We start from the raw sequence: 20,326 nt of genomic DNA, 5'->3' as shown, positions 1-20,326 counted from the left end.
ACCAAAATCATTGGGTTGAGAGATCCAACCCAATGCAAGAAAAACCATTGCATAACCAGGAAGGATGAAAGAAAAAAAAAAAATCAGGATGGACCTGCATACCTGAGAGAGAGCTATGAAAGATGCAAGGTTGTCTCAGCCTGAAACCCCTGTTACCAGACTGAAAAGGAGCCTCAGTGGCTTAGAGGAGAGCACTGCAGCTGGACTGTAGCAGGCAAAATGGACAGACACCAGCACAGAGGGTCCTGGCCACTTCCTACACTCCTCAGCCGAAAAGCATATCTGCTAGTGTGCATCGGAGCTGGATGCTAAACCTCAGGCTTCATTGGACAGACCCAGGAAAAGACTAGGGTTGGCCTTGTGGAGACAGACTGAAAGGCTGGAGCATGGTCCAAGCTGCAACTGGGGGATGTAAGCGGACCCAGCCTAGGTCTGCCATAGGAGCCCCGTTAATTGGGAGAATTAATATTGTTAAAATGGCCATACTACCCAAAACAATCTAAAGATTTAATGAGATAGCTATCAACTTACTGATGACATTTTCCACAGAACTAGAAAAAATAATCCTAAAATTTATATGGAACCATTAGAAAAAAAACAAATAAACAGAATTGCCAAGGCAATCCTGAAGAAAAAGAATAAAGCTGGAGGCATAACCTTCCCAAACTTCAAACATACTACAAAGCTACAGTATCAAAACAGTATGGTATTGGCACAAAAACAGACATATATATCAATGGAACAGAATAGAGAGCCCAAAATAAACCCACACATGGTCAAGTAATCTTCAACAAAGGAGGCAAGAATATACACAACAGAGAAAAGACTCTCTTTAGCAAGTGGTGTTGGAAAGCTGGACAGCCACACATGAATTAATGAAGTTAGAACACTTCCTCAAACCACACACAAAAATAAACTCAAAATAGCTTAAAGACTTAAATATAAGACATAACACTATAAAACTCCTAGAAGAGTATATGAACTATAGCAATATTTTCTTCGGTCAGTCTCCCAAGGTAACAGAAGTAAAAGCAAAAATAAACAAATGGGACCTAATTAAACTTATATGCTTTTGCACAGCAAAGGAAATGAAATGAAAAGACAACCCACAGACTGGGAGAAAATATTTGCAAAGGATGCAACCAACAAGAGCTTAATTTCCAAGATTTACAAATAGCTTATACAACTCAATAACAACAACAAAAAAAAAACCCAATCAAAAAATAGGCAGAAGACCTAAATAAATATTTCTCTGAAGACATACAGATGGCCAATAGGCAAATGGAAAGATGCTCAACATTGCTAACTACTAGAGAATTGCAAATCAAAACTAAAATGAGCTATCACCTCACACTGGTCAAAATGGCCATCATTAAAAAGTCTACAAATAACAAATGCTGGAGAGAGTGTGGAGAAAACAGAATCCTATCACACTGTTGGTGGGAATGTAAATTGGTGCAGCCATTGTGGAAAACAGTATGGAATTCCTTAAAAAAACTAAAAATAGACTTGCCATATGATCCAGCAAGCCCACTCCTGGGCATATATCTGGAAAAACCATAATTTGAAAAGCTACATGTACCCCAATGTTCATTGCAGCAATATTTACAATAGCCAAGACATGGAAGCAAACTAAATGCCCATCAACAGATGAATGGATGAAGAGATGAGCTATACACACACACACACACACACACCACACAATGGAGTATTTCTGAGACATAAGAAAGTGAAATAATGCTACTTGTAGCAACACGGATGAATGTAGAGATAATCATGCTAAGTGAAATAAACTGAGAGAGGACAAATACTATATATCACTTATATGTGAAATCTAAAATATGATACAAATGAATTTATTTACAAAACAGAAGCAGATTCACAGACATAGAATACAAACTTATGGTTACTACAGGGGAAAGAAGATGGGGCAGGGATAAATTAGGACTTTGGAATTAGCAGATAAAAATAACTATATATAAAATAGATAAACAACAAAGTCCTACTGCATAGCACACGGAACTATATTTAATATCTTAAACAGCCTTATGATTATACAGTAGAAGTGAGAAATAGATTCAAGGGATTAGATCTGATAGACAAGAGTGCCTGATGAACTATGGAGGGAGGTTCATAACATTGTACAGGAGACAGGGATCAAGACTATCCCCATGGAAAAGAAATGCAAAAAAGCAAAATGGCTGTCTGAGGAGGCATTACAAATAGCTGTGAAAAGCAGAGAAGCGAAAAGCAAAGGAGGAAAGGAAAGATATAAGCATCTGAATGCAGAGTTCCAAAGAATAACAAGGAGAGATAAGAAAGCCTTCCTTAGCGATCAATGCAAAGAAATAGAGGAAAACAACAGAATGGGAACGACTAGAGATCAATTCAAGAAAATTAGAGATACCAAGGGAACATTTCATGCAAAGATGAGCTCGATAAAGGACAGAAATGGTATGGACCTAATAGAAGCAGAAGATATTAAGAAGAGGTGGCAAGAATATACAGAAGAACTGCACAAAAAAGAGCTTCATGACCCAGATAATCACGATGGTGTGATCACTGACCTAGAGCCAGACATCCTGGAATGTGAAGTCAAGTGGGCCTTAGAAAGCATCTGTACGAACAAAGCTAGTGGAGGTGATGGAATTCCAGTTGAGCTATTTCAAATTCTCAAAGATGGTGCTGTGAAAGTGCTGCACTCAATATGCCAGCAAATTTGGAAAACTCAGCAGTGGCCAAAGGACTGGAAAAGGGCAGTTTTCATTCCAATCCCAAAGAAAGGCAATGCCAAAGAATGCTCAAACTACCACACAATTGCACTCATCTCACACGCTAGGAAAGTAATGCTCAAAATTCTCCAAGCCAGGCTTCAGCAATACATGAACCGTGAACTTCCTGATGTTCAAGCTGGTTTTAGAAAAGGCAGAGGAACCAGAGATCAAATTGCCAACATCCTCTGGATCATCGAAAAAGCAATAGAGTTGCAGAAAAACATCTATTTCTGCTTTATTGACTATGCCAAAGCCTTTGACTGTGTGGATCCCAATAAACTGTGGAAAATTCTGAAAGAGATGGGAATACCAGACCACTTGACCTGACTCTTAAGAAATCTGTATGCCAATCAGGAAGCAACAATTTGTTCACATGACTGAGTTTCTAATTAATCCACCTGGAAATGTTTTTATCTGAAACTGTCTGTATTATATGAAGTGGTAAATTTGCTCATATTTACAGCAATTTTTTTATCTTGTATCAGTTTGTAGGGCTACAATAATAATATACCACAGACGAGGTGCTTAAACAATTGAAATTTATTTTCTCACAGTTCTGGAAGCTGGAAACCAAGATCAAGACATTGGCAGCTTCGGTGTCTTGTGAGGCCTCTCTCCGCAGCTTTTGGTTGATCACCTTTCACTGTGTCCTTAGGTGGTCCTTTTTCTGTGAGTGCATACCTGGTATATCTTCCTCTTCTAATACAAATAAAGGCCATATTGGATTAAGGCTTTATCCTTATGATCTTGCTGCCGCTGCTGCTGCTGAGTCACTTCAGTCATGTCCGACTCTCTGCGACCACATAGACGGCAGCCCACCAGGATGCCCTGTCCCTGGGATTCTCCAGGCAAGAACACTGGAGTGGATTGCCATTTCCTTCTCCAATGCATGAAAGTGAAAAGTGAAGGTGAAGTCGTTCAGTCGTGTCTGACCCTCAGTGACCCCATGGACTGCAGCCTTCCAGGCTCCTCCATCCATGGGATTTTCCAGGCAAGAGTACTGGAGTGGGGTGCCATTGCCTTCTCCGATCCTTATGATCTTAGTTAGCTTTAATTACCTCTTTAAAGGTCGTGTCTCCAGGACTGCACAATTGCACTCATTTCACACGCTAGTAAAGCAATGCTCAAAATTCTCCAAGCCAGGCTTCAGCAATACGTGAACCATGAACTTTCAGATGTTCAAGCTGGTTTTAGAAAAGGCAGAGGATCCAGAGATCAAATTGCCAACATCCGCTGGATCATCAAAAAGCAAGAGAGTTCCAGAAAAACATCTATTTCTGCTTTATTGACTATGCCAAAGCCTTTGACTGTGTGGATCCCAATAAACTGTGGAAAATTCTGAAAGAGATGGGAATACCAGACCACTTGACCTGCCTCTTGAGAAATCTGTATACAGGTCAGGAAGCAACAGTTAGAACTGGACATGGAACAACAGACTGGTTCCAAATAGGAAAAGAAGTACGTCAAGGCTGTATATTGTCACCCTGCTTATTTACTTATTGCAGAGTACATCATGAGAAATGCTGGGCTGGAAGAAGCACAAGCTGGAATCAAGATTGCCAGGAGAAATATCAATACCTCAGATATGCAGATGACACCACTCTTATGGCAGAAAGTGAAGAGGAACTAAAAGGCCTCTTGATAAAAGTGAAAGGGGAGAGTGAAAAAGTTGGCTTAAAGCTCAACATTCAGAAAATGAAGATCATGGCATCCGGTCCCATCACTTCATGGGAAATAGATGGGGAAATAGTGGAAACAGTGTCAGACTTTACTTTTTGGGGCTCCAAAATCACTGCAGATGGTGATTGCAGCCATGAAATTAAAAGACGCTTATTCCTTGGAAGGAAAGTTATGACCAACCTAGATAGCATATTCAAAAGCAGAGACATTACTTTGCCAACAAAGGTCCGTCTAGTCAAGGATATGGTTTTTCCAATGGTCATGTATGGATATGAGATTTGGACTGTGAAGAAAGCTGAGCTCTGAAGAATTGATGCTTTTGAACTGTGGTGTTGGAGAAGAGTCTTGAGAGTCCCTTGGACTGCAAGGAGGTCCAACCAGTCCATCCTAAAGGAGATCAGTCCTGGGTGTTCATTGGAAGGACTGATGCTGAGGCTGAAACTCCAGTACTTTGGCCACCTCATGAGAAGAGTTGACTCATTGGAAAAGACCCTGATGCTGGGAGGGATTGGGGGCAGGAGGAGAAGGGGACGACAGAGGATAAGATGGCTGGATGGCATCACCGACTCAATGGACATGAGTTTTCGTGAACTCAGGGAGTTGGTGATGGACATGGAGGTCTGGCGTGCTGCGATTCATGGGGTCGCAAAGTGTCGGATATGACTGAGCGACTGAACTGAACTGAACTAAACTGAAACAGCCTAAATGAAAAGGAAAATAAAAAAGTATAAATATATAAGCTTTAAAAGTATATATATATGTATATACACTTTGCTGTACATCAGAAACTAACACATTGTAAATCAACTATACTTCAATTAAAAATTAAAAATAATAAAATTATTTAAAAGTAGTTAATATAACAAGTTCCTAGACCAATCAAAATATGTAAATATATGTCCAGGCTCTTTTCACATGTTCAAAGGTAGGTTCCATGGATGCCAATAATAATAATTATTACTAGTATTATAACAATAATCCTAATTCTCCCTTGTATTCACATAGTTCTTCATTTTTAAAAAACTATTCTGGGGACTTATCTAGTGGTCCAGTGATTAAGAATCTGTCTTGCAGTGCAGGGGACACAGGTTCAATCTCTGGTCGGGAAACTAAGATCCCACATGCCATGGAGCAACTAAGCCCTAGCACCACTACTACTGAGCCTGTGTGTCACAACTAAGACCCAATGCGGCCAAATAAATATTTTTAAAAAAATCTACTCTGTATTAATTTTCTTATTTGAGGTACTCTATATTCATATGAGGAATTACTCTCCAAGTAATACTGCCCCATTTTACAGATGAGGCAATTGAGACAATCAAATGACTTACTCATACAGATACACTTACCTGCAAGACAAACATAGTCTCTCCTCTCATGACACTGTTCTAAACAGAAGTTCAGAGAAGTTGCAGACAACTGCAGTATGGTGAGTGTTGAGCTAAAAGGGTACAAGTCACAACCACCAAGTGAGGGGCAGAGAAAACAGACTGGAGGTTGGGGAAGAAGTAAAGTCGAGGAAGTCTTCCAGAAGTAAATCAAGTCTCATTTCAGTTTCCACTCTCCTGGCTCTGAGAATGTTAGTTTCTACTAAATTAACTCATTTTGTTCTCAGAATATGCCAAGTTGATTTGGGGCTTGATAGCGTAAAAGCTGTAAAATAGTATTATGTAATTTTTAACTTCTAAAGTCAAAGTTTCTCACTCTGATTCTTGTACCAACTATGTCCCTTACCTGGGTGCTTGCTAAAATCATGGAATTAGGTAGAGGGGGATGGAGGCTACCTTGGATTGATTTTTTTCTAAATTTCGTGGGGGTGAGATCCAGGAAAATTGCTGCTTTAAGTATGAACTACCTGGAGATTTTGAAGTCAAATATTTAATAGCAAAATAAAAAGGATAATTTTGTTACTGGCTCCCAATGATTCCTGCTTCAATAAGGACTTTTTGTTTGTTTTTTGATAGGGATGGGAGAGAATGTGTATTTGGGGAAACCTACAAATGGTAAATGGGCTTCCCAGATGGCTCAATGTGTAAAGAATTTGCCTGCCAATGTAGGAGACCGGAGTTCCAACCCTGGATCAGGAAGATTCCCTTTGGAGAGGAAATGGCAACCTGCTCCAGTCTTCTTGCCCAGAAAATCCCATAGACAGAGGAGCCTGGGGGGGGGGGGGGGGGCGGGGGGGGGCGGGGGCGGGGGGGGGGGGGGCCACAGTCCAGACAGGGCTGAGTGACTGAGTCTGCACCTATAAACATTAAATGGTATATGGGAATAAGTTTTACCCATGTACTGTCAGCATCCCCCAACCCCACCCCAGTCACCTACAAGGTGGGTGGTTTAGAGTAGGTAAAGGCTCCATGTTTGATGACTTATTGAACACAGGGGCAAAGGTATTTATAACGTCCCAAAGTTCTGAAAGCCCTTTCTCTGAACTTTATGCTGCGATCTTCCAGTGCCCGGCCAGCAGAAGCAGTTATAATGGAGTAGCTAGGATGTGTGGACTTTAGAGAAAGGCTGAAATCAAACCCCAGACCATCAACCTTGGAGAGGACCAAGTGCGTTATAAAGTCCATTTATAAAGAAGAATAGAAACAATACTTAACGTCCCAGCTTACTCCCAGTTGTTGGGAGTCTCAATCGAGTTAACACATATCCATTACAGATATAAATGAAATACATCATAAATTAAATACTTAGAACCCTAACACATACATGCATGCCATAACTGCCTATTTAAAGTCAGACAGTACTCTCTGCTCTTTCATGTCTGCAATAGGTCCCCTTAACAGGGGGCACCTCCTCCGAGGTCAAAACCTCCTCCGAGCGATTATCAGCAGAAAATGAAAAAAATAAATGAAATGCACGACGACCCAGTACAGGGATCGTGGGTTGCAGCTCGGCGGGTTCGAGAAGGTAGAAGGGGTGGGATAGTGGTCTCTCAGCGCCCGGCTCCGAGCACGTGGTCCGCCCCGGCGGGAGCTTCGCGACAGAGGGGGAGGGGAGCAGCGTGGGACTTCGCGGAGGGGGTCCAGGCGGCCCGGGCTACGGTTGGAGAGGCGCCGACTGCGCAGGCTCAGGATAGGCGCAACCACTGCGCGAAGATCCGAAGGGGGGGAGTGTTCACCCGGCTCCACGCTCCCTTTAGCTACCTAATCTAAAAGCGAAAGCCTGCTCTTTTTTAAAAAGAATCCTTTTACGACTGTATTGGGTAGCCGTCCTGTGCAAGTTGCTCATCATAAAAAAGCCTCTTTTCCCAAACTGAAGAAGCCTCTTGCCCCCTTCTCCCCCGTGGAGTCGCAGTGGACGCGCCCCACCTCCCCTCGGCCTCCGGAGGTGGTTTGGCGGCCCCCTCCCCCTCCCCAGTGTCGCGAGTTGGCGCCGCTGCCACCCCCTGGTCCGCGCTCTCGGCCCTTCGGCCGGGCGGTACCCAGCCCTCCCGGCACCCCCCTCCTCTCCTCCCTCCGGCCTGCCCTTCCCCGCGGGACTGCCACCGTCCACCTTCACCCCAGCCTTCTCTCCCCGCCGGAGCCGCGGAGGCAGCAGTAGCAGCAGCAGCAAGAGGAGGAGCCGGAGGCGGCGGTGGCCGGGGAGCCCATGGCGTACAGTCAAGGAGGCGGCAAGAAGAAAGTCTGCTACTACTATGATGGTGAGACATCGGGCAGGCGGGAGGGTGGGCGGCCCAGGACTGTGGCGCCGGGCCCGGAGCCGCATCGGCTCTGCGGCCGCCGTCGCGAGTGGTCGCGCCGGGTGCTGAGGGGTCAGGAGGAGGGACCGACTTTTGGCAGCATCTTAACCCATTCCCGACCCGACGCCGTCCGGCAGCCTCCGCGGGGAGCTAAACGGACGCCCCACTTTTCCCTCCGGCCCCTCTCGCTCCGGCAGTGCGGTCCGCCGCCAGCCTGCCCTGGCTTGGTGCTGTTGCGAAGGGGACGGCCCTCCCTCGCGCCTGTCCCGCCCGCCGCTCTTGGGAGGGAGGTTTTGGGGGTCCCCTGCTCCGGCCGCCTGCACCCGACTTCTCCTCGCGGGCCCAAACAGCTACCCCGGCCCAGACTGCACACAAAGCCCCACGGCCCCGAGAGCTCCGCCCCTCCAGCCCCCATCCCTCCCCTCCCCGGCTCTCCCCTCCTCTGTGTCCCCGGCTGGCCCGAGCGTCTCCTCCTTTTCTCTGCCGCCGGCCTCACCCCGGACCCCTCGACCGGGTTCGGTGCTGGAGAGTAGCCCCTGAGGGTGGGGTCCCACGTCCACCTTGAGGCTCGTTCGCACCCCTCTTTTGCGTGGGCTCCATCCCTCTCCTTTGTCTGCCGGGTTCTCTGAGCGCCACTTTCTCAGCATTCAAATGAAAGGGCTTCACTTCCTCAATAAAAATGAGGGTTTTCGAGTTTGAGGTAGTCAGTCTTCACGGGAAATGCGACGGTGGTGGGGCAGCGTGCTGTCGCTGTTGCTGCTTGTGTTGTAGATCAGCCTCGATGGGTCCTGGCTTGCCTCTCTGAGAGGCGGTTACCACCCACTTCTTTGTTGCTCTTTGTTCGATCAGGAAATACACCCTGCTTTGGAGGTGTAGGACCGATAGGTTTGGCATCTGGCTTGCCAAAGCTGTTTCTAGGTGGTGGGAGTCCTGGTGTTGGAAAACTTTGAGGAGTACAGCAGAAAGTACTAAATCAGATAAGCTTGAGCTCATGGATCAGTAAATTATAAAAATCAAATGATTTCGTTTTAGAGGTTCTGACCTCATTTGCAATTTGAGCAGTCTTTTTGAATCCCATTTCCTGTGCTAGTCTAAATTACACTAAAAGAAGTGGTTACCTTTTTTATAGTTTGCACGAAGACATTAACTTGGTAAATAGTTCCTAGTTAGGTTACTCTCCAGAGAAGAAATTCTGAAATTTAACAAAGAAGCTAGGTTCAGGGACCTGAAAGTCCATCTGATTTGTGTGAAGCAATAAAAATTTTGGAAGCTGTTTCCTACATTCAATGTATCATAAACCGTAAAATCGTAGACTGATGGAAAGATCTTAGAGGATTAGGTGAGAATAAATCTAGACTTTAATTTTAAAAATAGCCATATCATGTCTCTTCAGTTAGCAAGCATGAATCATTTTCGTGCCTGTTTATATAAAATAACCACCTGTGTCATTTGTGGAAAAATCTGAAATCTTACAGAAGAAATCTAAGTGTTAAATATTAACAGCCATGTTTTTAAAGTATTTTTTGAGAAGACTGCATGTATATGTGATACAAATTGATTTGAAATTATGCCATCATGGAGGGGTGAAGATGGGAGTAGATTTTAACTTTAATGTAAATTACTGAAGTTTCTTAGAATTAATTTTTTAAGAGTTCATGCATATTTTGGGTCACTGCCTTGACTTGGGTTCCATGACCAAATTGAAAAGTAAATAACCATGTGTGTAAGTTAATTTTTAAAATGAGATTGTTTCTAAGGTTTAGAGATGTGTTAGCAGGGCTTGGGGTAGAGAAGAAAGGTTTTAAAAGGTTAGGGTAACTGGTACTAAGGCTCTGCCTGCAGCTGTTAGTTGCTGTTGACAGTGATAGACTGATGAAGTGAGCTGCTTGAAACTTCTTGTCACCAGGCTTGAACTGCAGAACCAGAAGGTACACTTAAGTAGCAGTTTTATCATCAGCTGTTCTTTTCCTGGGCCCATTTACAACGAGTCTCCATTGAGGGGATGGGAGCAAGTATTGAGCCCAAGGGCAGGATGCAGCCTTGATAGGAAGAGTAATCTTTGTGATTTAGTCCGTACTTTATAGTGGACCATTCAACTGCTTCATCTGATGGCCAACAGCAGGTGTATAATTGAATGTTTAGATGTCTCTGGTTAGGTTATCTGTCTTTTGTCTATGGCTCTTCCTTGAGTAATTTTTAGAATGGAATATGTAATTGCTTACATTGGGAATATGCTTTGGGTTCTTTTTGTGGGGGTGGGCTAATAAAATATTTTGCACAGGTTATTAAATTGAATAGGTATCATTATGCTAATTCTTTGTAGGTGATAGTATGTTAAGCTGTGCATAGTTAATTCCAAAAGCTTAGATTTTCATCACCAGAAAAACCCTATTTTGTCAGCTTATAAAGATAGTGATAGTAGTTTTTTTTTTCTTTTTTTAATTGTGAGGAAAGAGCTTGCGCATCAGAGAACTGACTCTAAGATAGACAAACATCCAGTATTCCTTGCCGGGGGAAGTTCTGTGGACGGAGGAGCCTGGCAGGCTACAGTCTATGGGGTCCCTCAGACACTACTTGGCAACTAAGCAACATCAGTGTTGAAAATAATAGTGTCAGTGTCAATAATTTATGAAACTGGAATAGCTGTTTTTAACTTGTTGTAAAGGGAGTAGAAGGGAGAAAGATCAAGAGGGAAGCGGTGAGGTATAGCAAATTCTGTAACCATAGGGATCCTACCTTTAGGCTTACTGGGACCAATAGGCTTACTCTTGGTGACACAGAGAGAATGTCTAGCAAATGAAAGGGACTTCTAAAGATGTATGTTCTTTTCTCTGTTCACATTACAGTCTCAGTATCATACCATTTAGATCACAGGAATGAGAGTTTCAAGGCATTGATGGATGAAATATCCTTAGACCTTTGAGAAAAAGTAAGAGAAGTTTTGGGGCTTCCCCGCTGGCTCATGGGTGAAAAATCCGCCTGCAATGCAGGAGCCACAGGAGATGCAGATTTGATCCCTGGGTGGGGAAGATCCCCTGAGAATGGAAAAGCAATCCACTCTAGTATTCTTGCCTGGAGAACCCTATGGACAGGGGAGGCTGGCAAGCTACAGTCCATAGGGTCGCCAAGAGTCGGACATGACTGAAGCAACTGCATGCACAAGAGAAATTTTTACTTTTGCAGCTTTTGACTCATGACTCATTTCCTAAATCTTACCATCTAGTATATACTGCAAGATTGTTGATAATCTATAAAACGATATAGTTATATCCCTTCTGGCTTTAAAATAATGTGATTTCTAGGAATTCCCTGGTAGTCAAGTGGTCACGGTTTTGAGCTTCCCCTGCAAGGGGCAGGGTTTCAATCCCTGGTCAGGGAACTAAGATCCCACATGCCACATGGCAAGAGAGAAAAAAATAAAATGATGTGATTTCTGTACTTAAATATAATTAGCAAACCAAGCTGTGTTAGGCTCTGATACATGTACATGTATCTGTATGTACTGATACATACATCAGTAATACTTTATCAAGAAATGTTAACTAGTTTGTTTTAAATTAGCTTGAGGCCAATTACCTTTAGTGTCTGTTTTATTGTATATACAATATATTAATAATAAGGTTGTATATCACAATTTATATGATTATATGCATTGCTCTGTGTTGTATTTTTCCGTCTCTGATAGGGTTCATCATAAGATTTGGAGAAAAGTGATTCAGAGAAAATCACTCAACACTGTACAAAGATAGACTATAAAAGTTACCAATATCATGTCTCCCAGTATACACCGAGTCTACTGTAGCACATTATAAGAATTCTACTTGGCAGTCAACTACTGGCAGATTTCCTTAGATTTTATTTAGAACAGTGATGCCAGAGCCTTTGCTGCTGCTGCTTAGTTGCTCAGCCATGTCTGACACTGTGCAACCCTATGGACTGCAGCCTGCCAGACTCCTCTGTCCATGGGATTCTCTAGGCAGGAGTATTGGAGTGGGTTGCCATGCCCTCCTCCAAGGGATCTTCCCAACCCAGGGATCAAACCTGGGTCTCCTGCATTGCAGGCAGATTCTTTACTGCTGAGCCACCAGGGAAGCGCAAGCCTTTTGCTAGGTAGTCTTTAATATATCAGCATGGGTTCTTAGCGGAGAAGGAAATGGCAGCCCACTCCAGTACTCTTGCCTGGAGAATCCCATGGAGGGAGGAGCCTGGTAGGCTACAGTCCATGGGGACGCAAAGAGTCGGACTCGACTGAGCAACTTCACTCACTACTATGGGTTCTTAGATATAGTATAAATATTATTATCCTTGAAATAGATAATCTTTTCTTTGGAGGCAAATCTGGATACTGAATTATAGCAGCAGTTCATAAATACCAGTGGTTTTATTGCACATCATTTATTTAAACGTAGCCAAACATAAGACTGAGATTTTCATATACTTGAATTCTCTTCCCCAAGATTTTTTTTTACCATTTACTTCCTTCATATTTCACCTTAACAGAGAAGCTTTTCCCTTTTACCTTAATCACTGTTAACTGTTTTTTCTCCCTATCAATTACACCTAATTTTTGTCTTGCTTCCTACTGTAATACAGACTTCATGAGGATAAAATCTGTTTTGCTGATGTCTATACTTCTACCTTTTCATGCTGTTCATGGGGTTCTCAAGGCAAGAATACTGAAGTGGTTTGCCATTCCCTTCTCCAGTGGACCACATTCTGTCAGACCTCTCCACCATGACCCGCCCATCTTGGGTGGCCCCACACAGCATGGCTTAGTTTCATTGAGTTAGACAAGGCTGTGGTCCATGTGATTAGATTGACTACTTTTCTGTGATTATGGTTTCAGTGTGTCTGCCCTCTGCCCTCTCGCAACACCTACTGTCTTACTTGGGCTTCTCTTACCTTGGACGTGGGGTATCTCTTCACGGCTGCTCCAGCAAAGCTCAGCCGCCGCTGCTTACCTTGGATGAGGGGTATCTCCTCACGGCTGCCCTTCCTGACCTTGAACGTGGAGTAGCTCCTCTCAGCCCTCCTACGCCCGCGCAGCCACCGCTCCTTGGATGTGGGGTTGCTCCTCTCAGCCCCTGCCCCTGGCCTCCGGCGTGGGGTAGCTCCTTATGGCAAAAAGTGAAGAGGAACTAAAAAGCCTCTTGATGAAAGTGAAAGAGGAGAGTGAAAAAGTTGGCTTAAAGCTCAACATTCAGAAAACGAAGATCATGGCATCCAGTCCCATCACTTCATGGGAAATAGATGGGGAAACAGTGGAAACAGTGTCAGACTTTATTTTCGGGGGCTCCAAACTCACTGCGGATGGTGATTGCAGCCATGAAATTAAAAGACGCTTACTCCTTGGAAGGAAAGTTATGACCAACCTAGATAGCATATTCAAAAGCAGAGACATTACCTTGCCAACAAAGGTCCATCTAGTCAAGGCTATGGTTTTTCCAGTGGTCATGTATTGATGTGAGAGTTAGACTGTGAAGAAAGCTGAGCTCTGAAGAATTGATGCTTTTGAACTATGGTGTTGGAGAAGACTCTTGAGAGTCCCTTGGACTGCAAGGAGATCGAACCAGTCCATTCTAAAGGAAATCAGTCCTGGGTGTTCTTTGGAAGGAATGATGCTAAAGCTGAAACTCCAGTACTTTGGCCACCTCATGCAAAGAGTTGACTCATTGGAAAAGACTGATGCTGGGAGGGATTGGAGGCGGGAGGAGAAGGGGACAACAGGATGAGATGGCTGAATGGCATCACTGACTCGATGCACGTGAGTCTGAGTGAACTCCAGGAGTTGGTGATGGACGACAGGGAGGCCTGGCGTGCTACGATTCATGGGGTTGCAAAGAGTTGGACCCGACTGAGTGACTGAACTGAACTGATACTTCTACCAGCCTTAATAAAGATAAAGGTTTTTTTGCATTATTGATGAATAAATGATAAATACCTTGTACTTTTACAGCTGGAATCCTTTTCTATATTCTAATTCTTAAAGCCACTCAAGTTACAGACAGGCAGGATGAGTGGCATTTTATTTATTTTCTCCATGAAAATAGATTTGTGTATCTGACTCAGCTCACCATCTAACCTTTTCTACCTAGTCTAGTTTTAATGTCCAAGGAGAAAGCAACACCTGGTACCTAAAAGATTTTTCTTTTTTCCTTTGGTGACACAAGTTTGGAACTACTGCCACTGCTACCATAAAAAAAGAAAAGAAAGGGTTTCTCTGCTACCAAAAAAAAGTATTAGTAATTATTTCTTTCCCTTAACAAAAACTTAAAATGCTTGTGTTGAAAAATCCTTAAAGGAAACTATTGTAATTGGGGAGAAAGGTTAATTATCTCTTTGGAAATGATAATAGCATTGAAAGGTGGATGAGGTCAGATTTAAAGTTCAAGTGTTGGGGTGATGTCAATTTTGAGTTCAGAAATATTAAGTGGAGTTAAGGTCCTTAATCTGTGTTGTGTAGACAAAAGATTGAAATCCTAAGAAGAAAATATAAGACTATGTTAGAAATAAATACTGGAGAGGGTGTGGAAAAAAGGGAACCCTTCTACACTGTTCATTGAAATGTAAATTAATACAGCCAGTATGGAGAACAGTATCGAGGTTTTCCTTAAAAATCTAAAAATAGAGCTACCGTATGATCCAGCAATCCCACTCCTAGACATATATCTGAAGAAGATTCCCTGGAGGAGGAAATGGCACCCCACTCCAGTATCCTTGCCAGGAGAATCCCATGGACAGAGGAGCCTGGCAGGCTACAGTCGATAGAGTCACAAAAAGTCAGACATGATTGAGCAGAGAGGCATTTATCTGGAGAAAACTAACTTGAAAAGATACATGTACCCCAGTGTTTATTGCAGTACTATTTACAGTCATCAAGACATGGAAGCAGCCTAACTGTGCATCAACAAAGGAGTGGTTAAAGAAAATGCAATACACACACACACACACACACAGTAATAATGGAGTATTACTCAGTCGTAAAAAGAATGAAATAGTGCCACTTGCAGCAACATGGATAGACTTAGAGATAGCATACTAAGTGAAAGGTAAGTCAGAGAAAGACAAATATCATGATACCATTTGTATGTGGAACCTAAAAAGATTATATAAATGAATTTATGTACAAAACAGATTGAGACTTAGGAAACAAATTTATGGCTACCAGAGGCGAAAGGTGGGAAGGAGGGATAAATTAGGACTTTGTGATTAACATATACAAGCTATTGTATGTAAAATAGATAATCTGTATAATACTGTATGGCACAGGGAACTCTACTCAATATCCTGTAGTCACCTATATGGGAAAAGAGTGTGAAAAAGAATAGATACATGTGTAAGTATACTTGAATCACTTTTCTGTAAACTTGAAACTAACATGACATTGTAAATCAACTATACTCCAATATAAAAAAATATTTTTAAATAAAAATGTTTTTGAGAAGGAAAGGTAAGACTATGTTAGATAGTAAGTGAGGGGCCCTTGGTAGGGTAAATTTAGACAAGGGAAGCCCCTGAAGGCATAGAATGGGGCAGCCTCCTTAAAAGAGTTTTCTTTCAGAAGACACTGCAGACTTCAAAGGCTACATAGTTAGAAGCGACCTGGTGCGCTTAACAGAGGAAGCTAAGGGGACGACATGGGGAACTATAGGGTCAGGCCAGGTAGTAGAGGGCCAGACCACCCAAGACTGTGTGGTTAGAGATTTGGATTTTATTCAGGAAGCAGAAAGTCACGGAAGTTTTCTTAAGTGTCTGGAAAGTGGAGAAAGGATGAGAAAGAGTGATAGAATGTAAGACTGAAAGTAAGAATTGAGTATATATTGGTTCACATACAAGGTAATGAATGCAACTGATAGACATGGACATACTTAAGAGATTTTAGGAGTAAAACTGATAGAATTTGTTGATTGGGTTGGAAATGGAGTTGGGACTTTGTGATCACTAAATAAAAGATGGCTCCTAAATTTCTGAATTTTGAGCAGTTAGGTGCCTTATTCCAAGAGAAGAGGATTTAGAGCAGCACTGTTGATTCACTTACTTACTCAAGCACCCGCCTGGCACACAGTAGGCTCTTGATGTGTTAGATGAATGAGTGAACTTAAGAGACCTGATAAATAAAGGTTGGTGGAAGAATGGCTGTGGGGTGGTATGAAATCCAGGAAAGTGGTATCATGGAAACCAAGACTGAGTATTTCAAGAAGTAGCCAGTGTGTTAAAGTCACTAGTGGTCTATCTAGTCTGTGGAAGACAAAAATAATACAGTAGCTCTCTGTTTTTTCTTGAATCATTTTTTAGTCAACTTTTCTTTAGGCATAAAGGTTAATTTCATAGTGCTGATATCCAAAATTATCTGAAATGTGAAAACAAAATTGTACAACTCATTTGGAATCAAAGCTTAACTTGAATTAATATTTACCATCTTTTTTATCATCCACTTATTTTGAATATTTACACATTTTTGCTGCAGAAATATTAACGTTTGCTGACAGAATGTGGCTCAGACTTAAGGTTGTCACAAAATATATGGCAGATACATCATATTACATTTATAAAATCAAATATATCTAGTCTCGAGAACTTTAAAGAAAAGAGATTGTAGACCTTGTTAGCCACTTGTATTCTGGGAGCTTCTTGAAGAGTGAGCAGTTTTGAAAATTTTTGCAGGTAATACCTAAATCTTTTTGGTAATTACTTCACATTGACAAAGTTTGTTGTATTCAACAAACCACTTCAAGCTAATTTTTCTGACTACTTACTTTACTGGTAAAGCATTTTTTAGTATTATGCTGAAAATCAGGGTAACATTTTAAATGCCCAAATTACATTGCGTCCTTGCTCAGTTGTGTCTGACTCTTTGTGACCGCATGGTCTGTAACCTGCCAGGCTCCTCTTTCCATGGAATTTTTCAGACAAAGATATTGGAATTGGTTGCTATTTCCTAGTCTAGGAGATCGTCCCGACTCAGGGATTAAACCCATGTTTCCTGCATTGGTACTGCACCACCTGGGAAGCCCCCAAATTACGTTACTTACCATTTAAATGAGGTGAATGAAATCCATAGGTTTTTGCAACTAAGGAAAGCTATTTTATCTTTATGGAAAAGTGGATGTCTGCAAAGCAGCCATGTAGAGAATTTTGTGATAGGGTTTAAGCAGTTGTTCTAGTACTCCCTTACATTTTAGAAGAATTCTGCATAAACCAAATAGCAGTTGTCTGTAGCTTGGCTGCCTTTGTGGACATGTGTCATTTACATAGTGTGCATATTCTTGGTAGAACTGGGCCCCCAAAGTATAGCCAAGAAACTTGTTGAAAGCTGTGTATATGCATATAAAATTTGAGGACCCTGTTGGTAGATAGGTAGTCTTTTTTAATGTTCATTTTCTTTAAATGTTTGTATTCCATTTTGTGTCCTTTTCTTGTCAGGCTTCCCCCTACAGTTTCTTTCCAGTGACTGTAAGTGCTGTTACTTTCCCAGTAGCTACTACTTAAGAAGAGTGGCAGAGTTGCCCTGCCCGAGTTTGAACCTAGCTCTTCTACTTGCTAGCTGTGTGACTTTCACAATATCACATGACTTGTTTACATCTCTCCATCTTCACTTAAGTAAAACAGAAACAGTAGTCATATTAATCGGAGAAGGCAATGGCTCCCCACTCCAGTACTCTTGCCTGGAGAATCCCAGGGACGGGGGAGCCTGGTGGGCTGCCGTCTGTGGGGTCGCACAGAGTGGGACATGACTGAAGTGACTTAGCAGCAGCAGCAGCAGCAGCAGTCATATTAATAATACCTACATCATAGGGTTGCTGAAAAGATTGACAGATAATACATGTGACGTGCTTAGAACAGTGCCTTCTTGGATGCTCTGAATAAATGCTAATTGCTGCTAACATCCTTTTTTTCAAGCACTCTTGCTGAGAAATTGCAGCTATACTTTCCTTCTGTAGATTATTGTTGTCTTTCTCATTATTAGTTCAGTTCAGTCCAGTCTCTCAGTCGTCTCCGACTCTTTGCGACCCCGTGGACTGCAGCACATCAGGCCTCCCTTTCATCACCAACTCCTGGAGTTTACTCAAACTCATGTCCATTGAGTTGGTGATGCCATCCAACCATCTCATCCTCTCGTCCCCTTCTCCTGCCTTCAATCTTTCCCAGCATCAAGGTCTTTTCAAATGAGTCAGTTCTTTGCATCAGGTGGCCCAAGTATTGGAGTTTCAGCTTCAACATCAGTCCTTCCAATGAATATTCAGGACTGATTTCCTATAGGATGGACTGGTTGGATCTCCTTGCAGTCCAGGGGACTCTCAAGAGTCTTGTCTCCAACACCACCGTTCAAAAGCATCAATTCTTCAGCGCTCAGCTTTCTTTATAGTCCAACTCTCACATCCATACATGACTATTAGAAAAACCATAGCTTTGATTCTACAGACCTTTGTTGGCAAAGGAATGTCTCTGCTTTTTAATATGCTATCTAGATTGGTCATAACTTTTCTTCCAAGGAGCAAGCATCTTTTAATTATTAGATTAGTGATAGCTTTTTATTGAATTCTCAGTATGTACATAGCTAGAGTATTTGATCTTAAGATATGGTAGATATTAGAGACATTTCATCTTGATAATTTTTACACAGAGGAGATGGAAGTTATGTGAAGACTGTGTGTGCTCAGTTGCTCGATTGTGTCCAACTCTTTGCGATCCCATGGACTGTAACCCACCAGGCTCCTATGTCCATGGGATTTTCCAGGCAAGAATACTGGAGTGGGTTGCCATTTCCTACTCTATGGGCTCTTCCTGACCCAGGGATCGAACCTGCACCCCTTGCATCTCCTGCATTGACAGGTGGATTCTTTACTGCTGTACCACCTGGGAAGCTAGAGAAATCTTTATTCTTATTCTTGTTATCTCCTTTAGTAGGGATGATAACTTAGAAATACCTTCCTTGCATTAATTTAGGCCCGTGATACTTTGTAAATCTAGTGAGCTTTCCATATCTAAGAATTCACTGAGACCAGGATGCTTTCAAGGAACTTTATGTGTATTGTCATGATGTAAAGCAGAGCTTTACAGCTAGGAAATTAGCTGTTAGTTTCCTGTACTCTCCCCATAGCTCTGCTTTGCTACTTGTCTGTATTGTCTTAGCTTTATTGTTGGCACAGATTAAGAAAAGTTGACCATCATGTGTATATATGAATTGTTTTCAGAGAAAAGCTTGTTTTGAAGATGAAGAGTTAAATAAATTAAAGGTGCAGCACCAGCAAAATCAGTTAGTAGTAGTAGTAGAAATGAATATGTTATAATGTTACAAAAGTGAATGTTCATCCTGGACTACTATTAAAATATATGGAAGAGAGAAGCAGAAGTTTTTGAATTCCAGTGTTGTTAAACAAACCAAAAAAAGTGTGTATTTAGGCAGGATTTTGAAAGATATTTTTGATCTAGAAGGGGAGTAAACATCATTCTTTATCTCTAGTTTTTATTATATTTATTTAAGGTGAGTTCAAACCATTGTGGTCAGATTGGCTCAAATTTTAAGATTTGGTTATTTAAAAACTAGAATTAGTACTGAAAGTAATTTCTGATAAACATTGTTGAAAAAATTGCCCATTGCATTAGAAAAATGGTGTATATTTAAGTGGCATCCTTAACACTTTTTATTATAGAAACACTGGCTCTTTACCTACCTAAAAGTATTAATTTTATTGGAATTTGGTAGGCAAAAATCTGGGAGTTTGGTGTTATTTAAAGTAAACGTTATGTGTAAATTGTTAAGACCTGGAATATGAGATATCATAAAAAGATAGGAATTGTAACTTTTTAATCATGAAGAATGAGGCAAAATATCCTTAGTAGCCTGAAAAATGTAGTAAGTATGTCATAACAGAACTTTATTTAGGATCCCAGTTTCAGTTACCAAAATTCCTTATTGACCGATATGGATGTATAAAACATTCCAGCTACGGTAATACCAACTATACAGGATTTGAGGATGCCAGTGAATCATCTAAGAAGCAATAAGTCATACTCGTGAAACTCCTTATGTACCTTACTCGTCTGAATTTCCCATTGAATACTAAAAGCAGGTGTCACTTTAAGGAACAGTAACTCCTTTTTGTAACTTGAGTAGAGTATTCTATTTATGCTAATCCCAAACTTCTAGTAGACTAAAAATCAGAAAAGCTTGCTTGTCTTAATA

The 20,326-nt window shown here is 41.8% G+C and overlaps 1 protein-coding gene across 1 annotated transcript in view; it reads left to right on the top strand.

Moving 5' to 3' along the window:
* The first annotated feature begins 7,798 nt into the window (after positions 1–7,798).
* Positions 7,799–20,326, top strand: part of HDAC2 (histone deacetylase 2) — a 35,245-nt gene continuing 22,717 nt past the window's right edge. The window contains exon 1 of the mRNA XM_006068491.4: positions 7,799–8,100. Coding sequence (XP_006068553.1) covers positions 8,049–8,100 — 52 coding nt within the window. The 5' untranslated portion in view covers positions 7,799–8,048. The remainder of the gene's footprint in view (positions 8,101–20,326) is intronic.

This window comes from Bubalus bubalis, chromosome 10 (assembly GCF_019923935.1).
Source record: "Bubalus bubalis isolate 160015118507 breed Murrah chromosome 10, NDDB_SH_1, whole genome shotgun sequence".
Lineage (NCBI taxonomy): Eukaryota > Metazoa > Chordata > Mammalia > Artiodactyla > Bovidae > Bubalus > Bubalus bubalis.
This window is presented reverse-complemented; position numbering and strand designations above follow the sequence as displayed.